This window comes from Peromyscus eremicus, chromosome 8b, assembly GCF_949786415.1.
Source record: "Peromyscus eremicus chromosome 8b, PerEre_H2_v1, whole genome shotgun sequence".
In the NCBI taxonomy this organism is placed as follows: domain Eukaryota; kingdom Metazoa; phylum Chordata; class Mammalia; order Rodentia; family Cricetidae; genus Peromyscus; species Peromyscus eremicus.
The window spans coordinates 61,146,819-61,166,941 of record NC_081424.1 but is presented as its reverse complement, the minus strand read 5'-3'; the positions used below and the strand labels follow the sequence as shown (position 1 = coordinate 61,166,941).

Below are 20,123 nucleotides of genomic sequence, written 5' to 3'. Positions count from 1 at the left end.
GACAGCATGTAAGCCATTGGTGAGGCTGGAAACTTCTGTCCATCCTATGAATTCTAGGATAATTGTTGCTTTCATCAAATTGTCTCTTTGGTGGGCAATGGGACCAACACTTGATTATACAGAGGAGTGACCAATTCCTATGGCCTGGCTCTCCTGGAGCCTGGGGTGTTGTGTGTGAGCCAGGGGAGCATTTCTCCTGGGGCCTTGTGTTTCCACCTTGCATCTCATGGGTTGCTTCTGGAGTTCTTCCCATGTCCTGCCATGAATGCACAGTGTTCTGAGAGAGCAGGATGGCCGATATTAGGGGTCTTTCCTTTCCTTTGGGATACCTTGTGAAAATGCTACTCAAGGAAAACACAGATTCTTTGGTGTTCTGCTAGAGTTACAACTGTATTTTTCCAAGACTGAACATTTTTTAGGTCAGTTACCCACATGTAGAATATTCTGTTCTGACAGCCTGAAGTTTTTCACCAAGCTTGGGCATGAAGCACATTTTCTGGAAGTTTGTGGATTTTCCTGAAGCAATCTTGTGAAACAATTTGATTGAGGAACACAATTGCAGACTGTGCTATAGATTCACCGTGAATGTCATTTATAGCTTAATTAGGACGTACAGTGTTTCCCAACCTCTGTTTATCTAGTTCTTCCAAATTCTTGATACTTTAGACTATATTTTAAGTAAAATTAAAATTTAGGGAGTTCTTTTATTTTTTTGTAGACACCCACTTAACTGCTGTTTTTATCACTAAATCTATGATTTCATTGTTTTTGGCCTACAGGAACTGCTCTGCCCTGTTTAAAATGCTAGCTGAACTATGCTTCCTTCCTCCAGGCAGTTGTTCTGGACCTGCTCAGTGTTGGCAAATGGGATGGGACTAACCAGGATTCACCACCCACCATTCTTTTTTGTTTGTTTGTTTGTTTGGTTGGTTTTTCGAGACAGGGTTTCTCTGTGTAGCTTTGCACCTTTCCTGGGACTCACTTTGTAGCCCAGGCTGGCCTCAAACTCACAGAGATCTGCCTGCCTCTGCCTCCCGAGTGCTGGGATTAAAGGCGTGTGCCACCCCCCTCCCCTGGCTTGTTTGTTTGTTTTTAATAACTCTATTTATTTATGTATTTATTTATCTGTTTATTTTATGTCCTGGCTACAATGTACCCACCATTCTTATTTGGGACAGCATTCATTTTTTCTCTTTTGCTCATGAATGCTTCCAAATTTATATTCACTTATAATTTTTGCCTCCTGGTATGAAGACGATTCAGAATAGCGCTAAGTCAACTAGAAGAAGCACTGTCCGTACTGAATGTCCTATGTCCCCTCTCAGGTTACCCTCTCCTGAGTTTGCTTATCGATGAAGAAAACCGACAGCTGGTCACTGGCAGTGCTGATGGCCAGGTGAGAGCCCTTGGCAGTTCTAGCTGAGTCTCAAACATGTGGAACGTGAACATGTGCAAGGTCTCTTTTCTGTCGTCACCTGTGGTGTTCTAGACTTTGTCCATTGTGCATCTCAGCACCGTGGTGGGGTTGGGAGGGCTTTGTTCTGCAGAGTGACCTTGACGTGCATGTTTTAACAATGCTATACGATATTTGAATGTAGCAAAAGTTAGAACCACTTCTTCAGCCACTAGCATCAGATGATTTTAAAACTGAAGATACTTACTAAAAATTTAATGTAAACACTTTAGGTTTATTTTATAAAGGCACTGTTGATATACATATGATGAAGTTGTACACTGGGAAGCTAAGATAGTTTATTTTCTTTTTCTTAACTCAACTGCCATTATCCTGTGTGTTAGGGCCCGTAACATGGTAGAAATACTCATGGCTCAAAGTCTGTAGCATGTGCTCTGTAGGTGCTTGTGATCTTGGGACCCCATAGGTGGCTCTGTATGACAGTGAATCACAGCCATGTCTGACCTAAGATTCTGGACAAACTACCCCCTGTAAGTACCTCCTTGGAAGCTGTGCAGCTTTCAAGGAGGGGCTAAAAGCAACATTCAGGATAGTCCAGGTGTCTAGGAGAACCCAGGAGCATATCTGATGCGGCTTGTCTGCTCTGCCCCCCCCCCCCATTCCTTTGGATTTTACAAGTATCACTTCTTGAAAGAGATCGGTGTCTACATATTTTGCTTTTGTAGCTGTGGATCTTTAGTTTGATGGAGAGACATCACTACCACTGTGTGGCACATGTGGACCTAAGGAAGAAAAGCGAGACTTTCTCCACCCGAAGAATGATGGCTGGGCAGTACAGTCGGCCAGGTGTGCTTCTTGTGCTCTCCAGGCCTCCTGAATGCACACAGCACTCAAGGGCACACGTCAGGATCTCCGTTGGATAGGGTGGGAAGGAAAACAAGGGAAGTCTCTGATTTGGGAAAGGCTGAGGGGTCCTGACTTCTGATGCCACCGTGCCCCATAGGTTCTGTTCCGCAGGCTGGAGGCTGGCTCACAGTGTGCTGTGTGGAGTACAGGGTCTCAGGGAATGGGAGAACACAAACCCTTGGGTTTTCATCAAAGCAGGAGCTCAAGAGGGCAGGCCCTGCAGCTGTCTGAACAGTGCATCTGAGCAAACTAGTGCACTGTCCCCAGGGTGCTGCCTCACTGTTTCCATTGCAAATGCTGACCCATCTACTCCTTCAGGTCTCAGATCCTGCCTTCCTTACTGACTCCCCTAAGCCTTTTTCCAGCTCTGCTGTCCAAAATTGCACCCACTTGTCCATATCTCCTCTTCCATACCTCTACTCACCTGCTCTGGGTCCCTGAAGGAGCTGGCACTTACTTGAGGAGTGCTGGCGTCTTCCTTCAGTGAGGCTGAGAGCTATTGTGGGTGTGTGTGTGAGTTTCCTTGACACTTTCCTGCCCTATATATTTGTTCTTATGGGTATTCCTTCCTTCCTTAGTTTGTAGTTTTTGTATGGCTTTAAATGATTTTTTTTTAATTAGGTCAGAAATTACTGTCCTACCAGTATATCTCTTTTTTTTCCCAAATATATTAAGCCATGATTTTTGTTATTTTTTTTTATAAGCAGTTGCTCATTCTTTACTACAGTTTAGATCTATTTTAGGAATGGTGACGCTAACCTCTTTGCATTGACAGTCTCTTTTCCCAATTCCCCATCCCTTATAGATTCAGTCTAGGGTTCCTTTTTGATTTTTAGCTTTATTTTTCTTCGTCTTCAAAGTCTAAATGCTTTTCTGATTTATGGTTCATTCTGTTAACTGATCGCTAAGCAACTTTGCTTCTTAGGTAATCAATAACTCTGTTCCCTAGAAGACAGACAGTGCCACTCCAGACCTGAGGTGGATAAAAGGGAAGAGGCTGAAGCAACATTCCCTGTCCTGAGCCTGGCACACTGTGACCTCTGCCTGCAGGATTCCCAGTGTGGAGTGTACGTATGATGAGCAGGGCCCGGCTGTAGTCACTAACTTTCTTAAGTGAGCCCGGAGTTCTGTTTTATGAATGGTTGAAGTGAATGCCAAGTTTTGTGTCTCTCATTATTACTGACTGTAAGTGTTCCTAAAATTGCATATTTTAAGTCTTAGATTTAGTAAATTTTGCCAGTTTCATTCAAGCCTTGTTAGCAAAAGGAATTAGATAACTTTTCTAACCACGTGTAGAACCTCTGTAGTAGACCTTTCCTTGGATTGTGACATGACAGTCTTAGCTCACACTCTTTCCTCCCAGGTATTCCACGTTAAAACTGATCCCTAGTGAATTTTACTCGTTTATTTCTGAATATTATAAATTCTTGGGAATACAAGGAAGGAGCTTGCCTTCCCCCCGAGACAGCTCAGCCCCTTTAGCATCTGTGAATTCAGCTCTAGATGGGGGAGGTTGCTTGCAAATGAAGAGAGCTCATTACACTGCCTAGGCCTTGGGAATAGAGCACTCCCCTCTAGTCCAAGTCACACTGGTGAAATAGAGGCAGGAGGAGGGCTGGTTCCTGCACTGGAGTCACAGGACTTCCTGTGTCCTACCTCAGAGTACTGGAGTTCCTGCAGGCAAAGCCAGGGTCACACTACTGAATCCTGTTTACCATGATTTGTCAGGTGATGTGGGAAGTGCTGGGTTGTGTGGTGTGGACCTAAGGAGGGGTGCCTGCTGACTGCTGTAGTGAGAGAGCCTACAAATGTTCCCCTGTTCGGGATAAAGTGAAGGAACAGGAAGTTCAACCAATACAAACAGACTCATGTTTACTTTCTGATGAGCTCTGCCACTGTGGACCAGATAGCTGCTCTCTGAGCTTACTTTTATTTTCATGAAAGTAACTGGCAGCATCTTCAGGTACAAGGACCATGGTGACATTGTGCTGCTGAAGGGCCAGCTTTCAGCAGGTCAAAGGAACTGCAAAGGAGTGAGGTGTCGGTGGAGCTGCACACACAGGAGACTTTCTGAGGGCCAAAGCTTAACTCTTCATTTTATTTTTATTTCTGCTGCTTGCTCCTACTCTGTTCTTTTTTCTGTTCTGTTCTTCTACCCTGATGTTCTCCTCCTCCATCTTCCCTGATGTCCTCCTCCTCCATCTTCCCTGATGTCCTCCTCCTCCATCCTCCCTGATGTCCTCCTCCTCCTCCATCTTCCCTGATGTCCTCCTCCTCCATCCTCCCCGATGTCCTCCTCCTCCATCTTCCCTGATGTCCTCCTCCTCCATCCTCCCTGATGTCCTCCTCCTCCTCCATCCTCCCCGATGTCCTCCTTCATCTTCCCTGATGTCCTCCTCCTCCATCTTCCCTGATGTCCTCCTCCTCCATCCTCCCTGATGTCCTCCTCCTCCTCCATCCTCCCTGATGTCCTCCTCCTCCTCCATCTTCCCTGATGTCCTCCTCCTCCTCCATCTTCCCCGATGTCCTCCTCCTCCATCTTCCCTGATGTCCTCCTCCTCCATCTTCCCTGATGTTCTCCTCCTCCTCCATCTTCCCCATGTCCTCCTCCTCCTCCATCTTCCCCATGTCCTCCTCCTCCATCTTCCCCATGTCCTCCTCCTCCATCTTCCCTGATGTCCTCCTCCTCCATCTTCCCTGATGTCCTCCTCCTCCATCTTCCCCATGTCCTCCTCCTCCATCTTCCCTGATGTCCTCCTCCTCCATCTTCCCTGATGTCCTCCTCCTCCATCTTCCCCATGTCCTCCTCCTCCATCTTCCCTGATGTTCTCCTCCATCTTCCCTGATGTCCTCCTCCTCCATCCTCCCTGATGTCCTCCTCCTCCATCTTCCCTGATGTCCTCCTCCTCCATCCTCCCTGATGTCCTCCTCCTCCTCCATCCTCCCCGATGTCCTCCTCCTTCATCTTCCCTGATGTCCTCCTCCTCCATCTTCCCTGATGTCCTCCTCCTCCATCCTCCCTGATGTCCTCCTCCTCCTCCATCCTCCCTGATGTCCTCCTCCTCCTCCATCTTCCCTGATGTTCTCCTCCTCCATCTTCCCTGATGTCCTCCTCCTCCATCCTCCCTGATGTCCTCCTCCTCCTCCATCCTCCCCGATGTCCTCCTCCTTCATCTTCCTGATGTTCTCCTCCTCCATCTTCCCTGATGTCCTCCTCCTCCTCCATCTTCCCCATGTCCTCCTCCTCCATCTTCCCCATGTCCTCCTCCTCCATCTTCCCTGATGTCCTCCTCCTCCTCCATCTTCCCCAATGTCCTCCTCCTCCATCTTCCCCATGTCCTCCTCCTCCATCTTCCCTGATGTCCTCCTCCTCCATCTTCTCTGATGTCCTCCTCCTCCTCCATCTTCCCTGATGTTCTTCCCCCATCTTCCCTGATGTCCTCCTCCTCCTCCTCCATCCTCCCTGATGTCCTCCTCCTCCATCTTCCCCATGTCCTCCTCCTCCATCTTCCCTGATGTTCTCCTCCATCTTCCCTGATGTCCTCCTCCTCCATCTTCCCTGATGTCCTCCTCCTCCATCCTCCCTGATGTCCTCCTCCTCCTCCATCCTCCCTGATGTCCTCCTCCTCCTCCATCCTCCCTGATGTCCTCCTCCTCCTCCATCTTCCCTGATGTTCTCCTCCTCCATCTTCCCTGATGTCCTCCTCCTCCATCCTCCCTGATGTCCTCCTCCTCCTCCATCCTCCCCGATGTCCTCCTCCTTCATCTTCCTGATGTTCTCCTCCTCCATCTTCCCCGATGTCCTCCTCCTCCATCTTCCCTGATGTCCTCCTCCTCCATCTTCCCTGATGTTCTCCTCCTCCTCCATCTTCCCCATGTCCTCCTCCTCCTCCATCTTCCCCATGTCCTCCTCCTCCATCTTCCCCATGTCCTCCTCCTCCATCTTCCCTGATGTTCTCCTCCATCTTCCCTGATGTCCTCCTCCTCCATCTTCCCCATGTCCTCCTCCTCCATCTTCCCTGATGTTCTCCTCCATCCTCCCTGATGTCCTCCTCCTCCTCCATCTTCCCTGATGTCCTCCTCCTCCATCCTCCCTGATGTCCTCCTCCTCCTCCATCCTCCCCGATGTCCTCCTCCTTCATCTTCCCTGATGTCCTCCTCCTCCATCTTCCCTGATGTCCTCCTCCTCCATCCTCCCTGATGTCCTCCTCCTCCTCCATCCTCCCTGATGTCCTCCTCCTCCTCCATCTTCCCTGATGTTCTCCTCCTCCATCTTCCCTGATGTCCTCCTCCTCCAGCCTCCCTGATGTCCTCCTCCTCCTCCATCCTCCCCGATGTCCTCCTCCTTCATCTTCCTGATGTTCTCCTCCTCCATCTTCCCTGATGTCCTCCTCCTCCTCCATCTTCCCCGATGTCCTCCTCCTCCATCTTCCCTGATGTCCTCCTCCTCCATCTTCCCTGATGTCCTCCTCCTCCTCCATCTTCCCTGATGTCCTCCTCCTCCATCTTCCCTGATGTTCTCCTCCTCCTCCATCTTCCCTGATGTCCTCCTCCTCCATCTTTTCTGATGTTCTCCTCCTCCTCCATCTTCCCTGATGTCCTCCTCCTCCTCCATCTTCCCTGATGTCCTCCTCCTCCATCTTTTCTGATGTTCTTCTCCTCCATCTTCCCTGATGTTTTCCTTCTACTTCTTCCCTGATATTCCATTCTACATCTTCTACCTTTCTTATTTTTTCTTATCCCTTTTATACTTCCTAACAAAAATTTCTAGGCAAGAAAAGATTACCTCACGACCACAAAGTTGCATATTTTCCAAAAATAAATAAAAATCTTTGCACAGGAAGAAATTACATGATGATCACAAGTCACATGTTTTTCTCAGAAGCCGACAAGTAGTTAAACATTTTTCTTTGTATTAATTTCCCACTATAACATCTTCACCCCACATCAATGATTCTTTTAAAATTGATTAGCAAAGTTTTAAGCAAGCCAAATGTTGCAAGCCAAGTATTGCTGGGTCCTAACAGCTCCCTTGTGGGAGGGGGTGAGAAAGCTTGGTGTCAATGACACAGACACCGGGAGTCAGGTGAAAGGCCAGCAGCAGACTCCTTTATTCAGTAATGGGGAAGGCCTTATACACCCTCCTCCCAGCACCCAGGCTGTGTCCCGATCCAGTGACATTGAGTGGTCGCCCCTCATTGGTTGGGCATGATCAGGACCTCTGACAGTGTCTGTTGCTAGGCCCTCAGGCAGACTCCAGGTTGGCTCATAAGGAGTACATTATGTACATGCCTTGGCAACTGGTTTGAGCCTTATTTCCTGCAGCCAAGTCTATTTCAGCCAGTTCCTTTTGTACCGGCATGTAGCTGTTTGCCATTTCAGTGTAGCCGATTTCTATTTTATTTCTACTCTAGAGAAACTTTAAACGAGTGGTCAGCTAACCATCTTTTTTTCTGTACACACAGTAGGGTCATTTAATTTCCTTTCACAACTTTGTTTTTTCAAGGTACATACCAGGGTCTGTGATTAGTTCTGTAAGTTACATGACCAAGGAACTCAGACCTAACCTTGAGTGTAGGGACATAATTGATTTCTTTGATCATCAGCCTGTTTTTCCATGGGCAGAATTCATGGGTCTATAATATATGAATCTTCCTTGTTCTTATTTTCAACTTCTGCAAATCTCACATCTAACAAAGGGGAAGGTAACTTCTGACCTATTTTTGCCTTTTTTTGTATCTCTTATTGGAACAATTGGGAGAATTGTTCCAATAAACCATTTCCCTAATCATCTTTACTGCTCTAACCACCTGTATCTTTTAGGCTAACTTCAGAAAGTCCAATTAAATCATCAGTCTAACTAATCATCATTGTTCTTGTAAAAATCATCTTCATTGTGATCTATGAGTAAATTGCCCAGCAAGGAGTGGGATTTTCCCATGAAACAATCACACTATACTAGATACAGTGGGATCTTTTCACATAGAAATCACACCGTGCCACATACAGCAGGAACAGGGCAGCAGCAAGCAGGAGGAAGCTCAGCAGAAGCAAGGGGCATTCTGGGAACAATCCTCCCAGGGCCCTGCCTCTCCAGGATGGACCCAGAGTAGCTTTGCTCTCCACTGGGCTGTATTCTGTAAGCTCCATTGCTGCCTGCAGCTCCTCTGACATGGCCACTGGCAACAGTGGTCAGAGCACATGCCTAGACCCTCCACATGATTGGTAGGCTTCTGGATGACTTAGCCATCAACTGCTTTTGTAAACGCAGGAGAAAATACAAACCACAGTGGTAAGAATTGAGCTTGTCCATGCTCTGACTCTTGGGGATACTTGTTTCAAATAGACAAGAGCGGCTGCTTTGAAACTCAGTACCCGATTCCCAAGTATAATTAAGGGATAAGTGACTAGCTGAAGTGTTGGTGTGTGTCCAACACAGATGGGTGTCCATCCCCACCAAATGGAGGGACAGGAATGCTCAGGGATGTTGTGGCACTAACCTGAAGGAAGACTGTTTGTTTCTTCCTAAGGTTAGATTTTCTTCTGAGTGCACCAAATGCCTGTGGATTGGAAGCTCAACGGCTTTATTCATATTTAACCTGGCAAGTGTTGAATTGGAAGCTGCTTTACATTTCAAGGGTGAGATTTTGAATTCAGTGATCTTTGATGTTAGTCTCTTGTAACTTGGTTTTCTTGAAAGAGATAGATGAGGAGTAAAAGTTTGGGGTAGAAAGCCTGACCATTTGAATTTGAGGATAAGTTTATCAGTAACCACACCTGCTCAGATCGTCAGTTACCTCCGGGCTGCAGAATCTGAAGGACATAGCTTTAGTTCTGCTCTTAGGAACATTCAGCACCTCCATCTCTGAGGCTTCTGTGGAGCCTTACCCCTCTCCTTGTATGTCAGGACTCTGAAAAACCCTCCTTCATCCAACTGTGTCAGGCTCCTGTGAATCTCTCCCTCCATCTTTGTGTTGGGGGGCCTATGAGGCTCTCCTTGCCCTCCATGTGTCAGGCACCTAGACAGCTGTGTGTATTAGGTGTGTCCCACAGGCTCCCTCCCACAGGCTCTTTTCCTCACATGTGCATCTGTCAGTCCTGCTGGCAATTCACTCTAAATACTTGGCATTGGTCTAGACCACCTTCAGGAGGAGCTGTGGATTCCTGACCAGCTGACTGTGTGAAAAAGAACCTATCTCTTTCCACATTGTATCCCCAACTGTGTACATCTTACAGTCCAAGAGCGCTAATTGTAGGACTTATAACTAGCCTGAACAAATGAGTCAGCTACTTATTTCCATTTGTCAACCTCTCAAATATTTATTTTCATGAAAATCAAGAATTTCAGAGCCTGAGTGTCCAAATTGCTGGGTCCTGTGCTGTGATGAGTGAGGCCATGAGCCCTAAGGTGAGTGGTGAAACATGTGCCGTGGGCAAATCTGTCACGCGTATTTCTCTGTGCTCTGATGTGTACCTCTTCACTATAATAACAGTCTTGGTGATATCTCTTATGTGAAATTATGACCCATTGCACATGGGTCTCCCCTGTGTGTACATGTGAAACAGATCTGTCAAAGCTGTGTTTGTGACTGGCGGGATGGGACATACCCACAGGCCCCCAGTCCAGCCATGGGCTAACCTTTTAAGTGTCCCATAGGCATTTTGCATACTTTCATCTATGTTTGGAAATAAGATTGCCATGTTGGAAATCAGCCTGGCTGCTTTGCTGAGCTTTCAGAAGTGCCCTGGTGCTGGAAAGATGCTTTCTGTGCTGGCAAGGTACAGTCTTTTTGCGTATCGCATTGTATGTGGGTGCTTACCTGTTGGTTGCATTTTAGATCTTTTTCATGTGAAGAAGTATAAGTAAACCTTGGAAACTCTCAACCATACTAATGATCTATGAAAGAACTAATTTTTCATGCCGTGATTTTATTTTACTCAAACCTAAATGGTTCATAGTTTAACATAAAATGCTAGTTTATTTCAAGTAGAATGTAAATTATAAAATAGCACTTTCATTAAAATATGTCAATATTTTTCTCATAAAGATAAGGACCTTGGTAGTTTTAATTTCCAAATATTATAAATCTATATTTGCATGAGTTAATCTTACATTGTCCTTAAAATGTATGTTGCCTTGAAACAGGTCCATCATGTCATTGTTTGCTCTCACAATGTGATTGTTTTTATTTTAGCTCCTGTGTCCTGCCAACTTCTCCACTGTATTTTGGAATTATTAAGGAAAACTTTGCTAAGCCTGCTAATACCAAAAAACATGGTTAGTGTAACACACTCTGAAACACACACACAGATATAGCCATCTCGCCTCACAGTCAGAATTGCTGACTCACTTTGTGAATATAACACACTCTGAAACACACACACAGATGTAGCCATCTCCCCTCACAGTCAGAACTGCCAAATCACTTTGTGAATTTACATTTGTCAAAAGAGAAATTCAGTGCTGCTTCTTCTGTCTTTCAGATTTATTACACATTATCTTGGGTTGGGAATGTGGACCACACTTCTCCCCCTGAATTTGGTGTAGTTCACAGGAACTCAAGGGCATGTCTCAATACTGATGTGATTTTTGGGGGGACTTGGAGTGGTACCTGTGATAGACCCGGGTAGTTGCACAATATGTTATTGCATCAATTATGCTTCAGTGTGTGTTTCTGAAACAGCTAGCCAAAATCACATCCTGTCACAACTAGAAATAACTTCTTGTATTAGCAAGGCCATAACAATATTATTGACTATCTAAAAAATAGATTTTGATTAGTTTGTTGTAAACTGTAGCCAAACAGTCCTCTCATATTGATTCTTTCAAAATATATTTTAAAGTTAACTTCCATGCTAAGATGGCAGAATTCATGGTGCCCTAGTTGTTTATATTGTAGGAATCATGACTGATTGATGCTCCTTTGTTCCCCTTCATTGACCAATGTAAACTCAGTCTCATAAAGTCTCTTGACTGACTTAGCTAAGAAGATTAAGCACTCCCCCAGTCAGAGCCACTGATACATTCTGTATATATATACCACATCTACACGTTTCCTTGCCTTTTACCCTTGGACAACTGGCTCAGCCTCTTCCAGATCGCAGGGCCTGGTTTAGATGAGGCGCTAAACCTCCCTTGTGTTTCTAGGGCCATCGTCTGGAGCATCCATTCTGAGGAGTAAGTCGTTAAACCCTTGAATTTGTGAGGCAGGTAGCCTGCCCCTGTGTGCATCATTTTTCTTCTTGGTTGTCCCATCAGTGGAATTCCTGTTAGGTTGAGTCTGTGTGCTGTGGTCCATTCCTGTGTGTTCTTCCAACAGGGACCCTGTACTGTACTGTAGTCCAAATGCATTACTGTTAGCTGGGCATAGTGCCACATGCCTTTACTCCCAGCACTTGGAAGGTAGAGGCTTTTGAATCTCTGTGAGTTCAAGGCCAGCTTGCTGTACAAAGCAAGTTCCAGGACAGCCAGAACTCTTACACAGAGAAATCCTATCTCAAAAACAAAACAAAACAAACAAACAAACAAATAAAAAAGAAACAAAAGAAATACACAGTATTACACAAAGTATGGTTTAGTATAGTTTGCATTATTTTCTTGTACCTTTCATCTCCTTGATGAACTTTTGGCTGTTTTTCCTTGGCTTGACCTCTATATAGAGCCTTTTCATTTCATTAGGTCAGAAGGTCATTTTGTTAGAATTTTCCTGGTTAGGGAGACTGGGTTCTTTTTTTATGGGACAGTGGAATCGTCATGTTAAATGTTTGCTGCTTCTTTTTACCCCATGTCATAAAGCTGTGAGGAGTGCCGTAGAGGACCGGCCCTTGGTTTTCCACACTAAAATCCGGTCATCTGGCTATACATCGGCACCACAGTAAGTTACCAGCCATCGTGTCTCTTATGTCAGTGGCAGAATTGATCTGCAAGAATACCACTGAGATGGGCTTTAGTGTGAGCACTAATGTGCCTTGGAGGTTTCCACCGTGAGCAGGGCGGGCAGGGACCTAACTAGGATTATAATGTGAGCTAGACCCCGGAGTACCACAATCACCATAAGGGTAGCAGCTGTGCAGTTACTGGTTGTTAAATGCCTATTGGTTGTTGATCTCTGCTCAGCTCCTTGTGTTATTGTCAAACCATAAGGATTATGGTGAGGGAGAAACTGGTGGGGTGGAAAAGTGGAGAAAGGTGGTACGTGAAAGTGAGGTAGCTCACCACGGCCTCACTAAATACCTTCAAATGTTTTTGAGCCCATTTCCTCTGAAATTGGTGGTCTCTCTCTCTCTCCCTCCCTCCCTCCCTCCCTCTCCTTCTCCCTCCCTCCCTCCCCCTCCCCCTCCCTCCCTCTCCTTCTCCCCTCCCCCTTCCCCTCCCCCTCTCTCTCTCCTTCTCCCTCTCTCTCCCCCCTCCCCCTCCTCTCTCCCTCTCCCTCTCTCCCTCATAAATACAGCTTACTGAGCTCATACGTATGTTTTTAGGGCTGGCTATTGGGATTGTGTAACCCATCAGTGAGTTCATCTTGGACCATAGACCCTTGATTAGAACAAATTTGTTGCCATGCCATGGTGTTAAACCTCAGGCTATTTAAAATCTGAAGCAGCAGGTCTAATGGTGAGGTTACTTATAGACCAGAAAACACAAAGTATCATGGAAGAAACCACTACAAAGCTTTGAGGTTTCCAGTCCTTCAGGAGTTTCAAATTTCTTAAAGGCAAACTTACTTTTCTGTACAATGTGTAGTCACACTACCCTCTTATCTCAAAGCTAGACCTCGTGTAGTCACACTACCCTCTTATCTCAAAGCTAGACCTCGCGTGTATCTTTATCACAGTAGTCAAATTTGCCCCAGGGTCAGGAGCCCCATGGGCTCCCTGCACTTAGGGCATGTGACAAGGTGTGGGGGGATCTCTACCATTCCCCCGTTGGTGCTCTCACCTCACCTTCACTCTTGCCCACTAACTCTCACCTTCGTCTTGAGAACCTGCTCAGGCCTTTTCAAGGCCTCTGGCCTAGGCCGTCCTGTATGTGGAGCTCTGCGTGCCCTCTCATCCCTTTCCTATCTCATGCTTTTTCTTTCTCCAATGGCAACAACTGTGGATGCTGTTTTACTTGTTGTCTGTTCTGTGCTTGGGGCAGCATTTGACTCCTTAAACTCTCAAATAAGACACTCATGAACAGATGGTAGGTAGATAAAAGGAGGGATAGATGATGGGTAGAGAGATGGGTGCAAGGAGGAAGACATCACCAGAGGGAAAGAAAGATGAATAGATAGAAGGATAAGTTAGTCACAGGTGTATCCCAACTGTGGCCCACTGGCCACGTTAGCTCCAGGATAGCTATGAGTACAGCCAACACAAAACCATAAATCTACTTAAAACAATAAGGGATTTTTGTGTGTTGAGTTTATAATTTGATTGCATAGTGTAGTTTTGAGTGTGAACTTCATAGATGACAATGTGGCCCAGAGAAGGTACCCCTGAATGAATGATGGCAAATGGATGGATTGGGTGGATTGGAAATTCATGCATTGAAGAACAATGCAGCATTTTAATCTGTGAGGTTAAGTATGGATTCTGAGGATCCACATTGGATGATGTGGGGGGCTGGTGGTCCTGATACTGCCCTGGGACTTTGAGCTGAGAAGCATTAGGTAGGCTCACCAAAGAGGAGGTGTGTAGCATTGTGACATCTCTGAGTCAGGGTGAGTGACTGTTTTTGGACTCAAGAAGAACAAAAGGCAGCTGAAAAAATTATGTAGGTTTGTATATGTTTAATTTTCCCCTGTAAAATGTAAATATCTTAAGAAACTTAGAATCCTAAGTGTTGAGAGTGAGATACACCTCTATGTGTATGTTTTCCTTCTAGTGTAACTATGTTTTCACCAAAGGCTAACATCAAGCGTAATAGCAAAAGAACTTCAAAATTCAAGAACAATTACAAATGGTATGTAATTGAATGTCTGTATTAAGTAAATTTGAAGCAACTTAGAAACACTTTTAAAATGCTTTCTTGATTTTAAACAGATATATGACTATATATGCATAAATATGAATATAAATATGTCATTGATATGCATCCTTCAAATCAAATTTGGTTGTCTCATTTTAGTAAACCTTTGAATATTCTGCTATTTTTATTATGTTGCTAGTTTTGAAACAGTGAGTTTTTGCTGGAAGAAAAATGCAGTTGTAGGAAAGTATTTTGTGTGTTGGCTGACCACCCCAAGAAGCATTTCAGTTCTTGGTGGTGACAGAGGAGCAGTTGCAGAGCCAATGTTGCTTCTTAGTGGCCGTTACTGGTCCGTTGACCTGGACAGGTTGCAAACTTAGCCTGAATGTCCAAAGCGTTTGGGGCCTTGGGCTTGCCTCAGGCTGAACTTTGTATGATACATGATGAACATATATGATGAAAAAAGAGATTATGGGCTGCCTAACTTAACTAACTCATCTTTACGTACCCCACACCTACATTTGAACAGTGACTATTTTTACAGAAATGCTTACTGGAACATCGAGTGTTTGTGATTGACCTTGATCAGTTGCACCTATTACTGAGGGTTAGTGTGATGCCTTAACACTGTGTACAGTGCTCCTTGATGAGACGGGACGGCTTTTATCTACTACTCTCAATCTCTAGAGTCATCACTATTCTATGTCCAGGTCAACTTAATTTTTTTTTTTTTTTTTTTTTTTTTTTAGTGCTTATACATATGAGCGAGAGCATATGGTATTTGAGGCTCTGCAGCTGGAGTATTTTACTTAACATCTTACAGTTCCCATGTAGTTTGTTTCAAATGGCAGAATGTTACTACTTTATGGCTGGATTTCCTTTTTGAATTTATTTTATTTTTACTGATGTGTCTGTGAGTGCTTGTGGGTGTCCACCGAGGCCAGCAGAGAGCGTCAGACCCATGCCATTGAAGTTACGGGCCAATGTGCGCTGTTTAATGTGGGCATCAGAGATGGAGACTGGGTCCTGGAAGAACATCAGATGTTCTTAACTGCTGAGCTATCTTTCTAGCCCATGTCTGAGTACTTTTTCCATGGTGTATATAGACCACGTTTGCTTCCAGTCAAATATTGATGGGCACCTAGGTTGATTCTGTATCTTAGCTGTAGTGAACAGTGCCCCAGTGAACATTGACAAGCAGGTATCTCTTTGGCAATGATTTTATTTCCTTTGAGTCTATACTCAGGAGTAAGACTGATCATATGGTAGTTTTCATTTTAGTTTTTTGAGGGGTCATCATACTCTGTTCCATGGTAGCTGTTCTAATTCAGATATCCTCTAACAATGGATTAAGGGTTTCTTTATCTTCACATCCTTAGCAGCATTTATTTATCTTATGTTTTTTGGGCAGTAGTCTTGGGGTGGAGTGACATTGTAACTCACTACCAAGTTGTATTTACCTGTGTCAGGACACTGAGTTTTTATGTCCTTATTGGTCAGTTGCATTCTGTTGGGAAGAGTATGTTCAGAGCATTTCCTATGGGTTTTTGATATTCTGGGTATGATTTTAACCATGCATATTGACATATTTCTTAAAAATTATTATTGATTTTTCTTTTAGTTTTCCTGTCAATTTCCACTAGTCTCCATATCAGAAGGTGAACATACACCTATAGCATGAGGTGTCTGACCCAATAGAGTATTTGGTGTTCCCAGTGATACTGGGCCTCAAGGGTGACCTGAACCTTAGTGCTCTTCATACTACACACAAACCCACAAAGATACATGTTCTGAAAATACAGAATATAGATCTGTTTAAAGAGTGTGATTCATGATTGTGAGTGTAAAAGTTTTATATGGATTTTCAGCTTTAATCATATAAAAGGATATATCTAAGTAGAGGGGAATATACTTAATTTCTAGTTTATTTCTAATCTCCCTTGAACTTCTCTCTTGGTTTTCACTGTGACCTTCCTTAAAGTAAGGAGTACTCTTTGGAGAATTTCCTACCCAGAAGTCTCAGCAGGCAGGTTGCCGTGGCCCAGGAGCCTGTTGCTGTATGCTGTCTGCAGTACTCAGGTAAGCCTGCACCTGCAGCTGGGTTCTGCCCACCGTCCTGGGGTGAGTTTGTTTTTGAAGATACTGGCTGTATTGGTCAGGGCTCTCTAGAGGAACAGACCTGATAGAATGAAAATATGTATGGGATCTGAGTCTCTTACAGACTGTAGTCCAGCTAGTCAGTGTCTATTTCCTGATGGAAAGGCCAGGAATCCAGGAGTTGTTCAGTCCATGAATCGGGATGTCTCAGCTGGTCTTTAGGCTGCGTTGGAATCCAGAAGAAGTAGGTTCTAATACCAGTAAAGGAATGCCTCAGCAGCAGGATAGATGAACTTGCCAGCAACAGTGAAGGGCAAGCAGGCAAAAAGCAAGAGCTTCCTTCTTCGTATTGTTTTATGCAGGTTGCCACCAGGTGTGACCTAGATTTAGGGTGGATCTTCTGACCTCAACTGATCCAGATTTGTAGTGGGTCTTCCTATCTCAATGATGCAATCAAGAAAACCCTCCCAGGGTGGTGTCCAGCTGCTTGGGTTTTATTTGATTCCAGGTGTAGTCAAGTTGACAATCAAGATAAGTCATCACATGGGTACTGATGCTTCTAAGCATGGTTTGGGTCTAGAGTGAAGTGAGGCTTCAGTTGCACTTGATGAGGGCCATCACAGGGCCTCTGTCCTTCAGTACTGCCAGGATGGCACACACATATTTTCCATGATGACCCCTTCACACAGGAGCCTGGTAAGATGGCTTTTCATAGACAGAAGCTAGAGATGTGACCACAGGGGCATCACAAGGTGGTCTTGACAGTCCTGTGAGTTGTGTCTCTTCCTCAGGTGGACCATGTCTCACAAGAAAGAGCAGCGCTTGCTCTCCCCAGGTGCTGCCATGTTCTCAAGTGTGTCTTAGCTGCCTTCCTACCAGAGCTCTTTTATGGGCTCTCACATTTTTCTTGATAGTGTTTGAAGGGAGTGAAGTGATGCTTGTGGCAGCTTGGTGAAGGTGCCCGTAACTCCTTCAGAATGGTTTTGTTGGGTCATCTAAAAGTTATCACAGTTATCACTCTGGATAAAGGAACTCTACTTTTCAGATAGTTCTAGACAAACATCTTTTGACAACTGAATGTGCAGTGCTGTCAGTGGGCATCTTTTGATGTTTGCTGGGCTTACTTTTATGAAGTTGCACATTTGGCGAAGGTCCCCAACTTTGACTATTGTGAAAGTGCTCTTGAGTAGCCCTGCAGCCTGGGGCTCAGCCCTGACCCTTTTGCTTATCTTCTGTGAGTGGAAGGCTACAATGGCCCCATACACAGCTACTCTCTGGGCTTCTGATGAGGGGTTGGTTCAAGGCCTGACAAACCCTTGGGAAGACTTGTTATATGTTGTTTCAGATTCTTCACTACCTGATAAATAACTATGTATCTTGATGTTCTTCATGTTAACTGTCAGTTGATCAGTGAGATTCCCATGTTATTATTTTATTGAGCTGTTGATTTCTTTTTTTAAACAGGGGATGGACAGCGGTTGGCCTGTGGCTTAGCTAACCACCTTTCCCTGGTCTTTGATGCTAGCCTTTTTGGAACACCTGCTGCTTTTTCAGGTATCCTTAATCTTGAGGGATGGGACATGAGGGAGGCTGAATCTTGTGGGCTGTGCTTGTCAGCAGCAGACTAAGCTCCAGTTTTCTATACACAGCGGCTCATAGGTGGACTTGGGCTTTTGAAACAGGTTACTGCAAGCTACTAAACCAGGTGGAGCCTGTGTCCTTCCCAATGCATGTGTTCTGTAAGACAAAGCAGCAAGCTATGGCCAGGACCTTCATGGGCAAAAGCCATAGCCTTTGAATGGTTTTGGGCAGTGAAGGAAGTTCACTCTTACAGAGATGAAATATGATTAATTTAATAAAACATTTTCATTGAAGTGTATTTTGAAATTTAGTAGGATTTGTAATGAATGTTTTAATACATTAAACAGTTCAATACCATTTAAAAATGAGAGTTAATGTGTTAAATTACTAACTGATATATAATTTTCCGAGTTTTACAGCCAAGAATTCTTAGCTCTTTACTAGGATCCTAGAGCTGCTTGTTTAGAAACTTACACTTGCTAGGTATTTTTACTGAATACAAATGTACACAAAGTATCTTTTGCCTTATATTCATATGCCTTACATACTCACTTGGATAGCAGTGGACACTCTTGAGGTGTGAGATGGTGGTGTGGCAAGAACCATGTAAAGCCATGCTACATCAGAGATACACTGTGGCCCATGTATGTTAGGCCCTGACTTAGCTTGAACTGTCTAGTCTGCACTAGGGTCCTTGCAGCATCTAGGGTGGTTTGAAAGAGAAGGGGATATGCCCTCAGTAGGTCCATAGGCATCCATGCTGGTCTTGTCCCGGGAGTGGGAATACCAGTCCCTAGCCTTCTGTGATGTGTTGAAGGACCAGGCTGTAGTTCTCTATATAGAGTATCTCTATATAATCCTGCTTTGTTCATTGCTTATGCTGGCTTTCAGATTCAAATTGGTGCACTCTAGGTAGACAGCTGTGATGAGAGGAAGATGGAGGATGAGAGTATTCTAGTGTTGAGTGTGTCGTCAACTTCTTGAGAGACCCGAACTCTGGTGAAATTGTCCCACCTGCTCCTCCTTTGTGTGATCCCATGCAGCCTCTGCACCTGTGGGTAGGGGTCGAGGTGGATCAAAATATCCTTGTTTTCATCTGAGGAGTGTGAGGGCGTTACTATATAGAGGTCAGGAGGTAGAATGTGCAGGGCAGGTATCAAACAAGTATATTGTCAAGTCAGGGTGCTCAGACGTGCCCTGCCTCCAGGGCAGATGTGAGCCAGTGCCATTTTTTTTTAATTTATTTTTTTTTTATTTTGCAATACAATTCAGTTCTACGTATCAGCCACAGATTCCCTTGTTCTCCCCCCTCCCGCCCCCTCACCTTCCCCCCAACCCGCTCCCCATTCCAATCTCCTCCAGGGCAAAGCCTTCCCCACAGACTGAGATCAACCTGGTGGACTCAGTCCAGGTAGGTCCAGTCCCCTCCTCCCAGGCCGAGCCAAGGGACCCTGCATAGGCCCCAGGTTTCAAACAGCCGACTCATGCAATGAGCACAGGACCCGGTCCCACTGCCTGGATGCCTCCCAAACAGATCAGGCCAATCAACTGTCTCACCCACTCAGAGGGCCTGATCCAGTTGGTGACCCCTCAGCCATTGGTTCATATTTCATGTGTTTCCGTTCGTTTGGCTATTTGTCTCTGTGCTTTACCCAACCTTGGTCTCAACAATTCTCGCTCATATAAACCCTCCTCATTCTCGCTAATTGGACTCCCAGAGATCCACCTGGGGCCTAGTCATGGATCTCTGCATCCAGATCCCTCAGTAGTTGGATGAGGTTTCTAGCACGACAATTAGGGTGTTTGGCCATCCCATCACCAGAGTAGGTCAGTTCGGACTGTCTCTCGACCATTGCCAGCAGTCTGTTGTTGGGGTATCTTTGTGGATTTCTGTGGGCCTCTCTAGCACTTTGTTTCTTCCTATTCTCATGTGGTCTTCATTTACCATGGTCTCCTATTCCTTGTTCTCCCTCTCTGTTGTTGATCCAGCTGGGATCTCCCACTCACCCAAGCTCTCTTTCCCTCCACCCTCGCCCTTCACTACCCCCACTCATGTCCAGGCTGTTCATGTAGATCTCATTCCATTTCTCTGTCATTGGGTGATCCCTGTGTCTTTCTTGGGGTCCTGTTTTCCAGGTAGCCTCCCTGGTGATGTGAGTAGCAGTCCAGTCATCC

General features: G+C 45.1%; 1 protein-coding gene across 1 annotated transcript in view; it reads left to right on the top strand.

Annotated features, from left to right (window-relative positions):
* Wdr27 (WD repeat domain 27) overlaps positions 1 to 20,123 on the top strand; it is a 69,171-nt gene that overhangs the window by 25,707 nt on the left and 23,341 nt on the right. Inside the window, exons 7-17 of the mRNA XM_059272914.1 lie at positions 1,326 to 1,396; positions 2,140 to 2,260; positions 3,270 to 3,387; positions 8,856 to 8,959; positions 9,661 to 9,728; positions 9,978 to 10,099; positions 10,516 to 10,598; positions 12,117 to 12,195; positions 14,187 to 14,264; positions 16,252 to 16,349; positions 17,832 to 17,921. Of these exons, the coding sequence (XP_059128897.1) occupies positions 1,326 to 1,396; positions 2,140 to 2,260; positions 3,270 to 3,387; positions 8,856 to 8,959; positions 9,661 to 9,728; positions 9,978 to 10,099; positions 10,516 to 10,598; positions 12,117 to 12,195; positions 14,187 to 14,264; positions 16,252 to 16,349; positions 17,832 to 17,921 (1,032 nt within the window). The remainder of the gene's footprint in view (positions 1 to 1,325; positions 1,397 to 2,139; positions 2,261 to 3,269; positions 3,388 to 8,855; positions 8,960 to 9,660; positions 9,729 to 9,977; positions 10,100 to 10,515; positions 10,599 to 12,116; positions 12,196 to 14,186; positions 14,265 to 16,251; positions 16,350 to 17,831; positions 17,922 to 20,123) is intronic.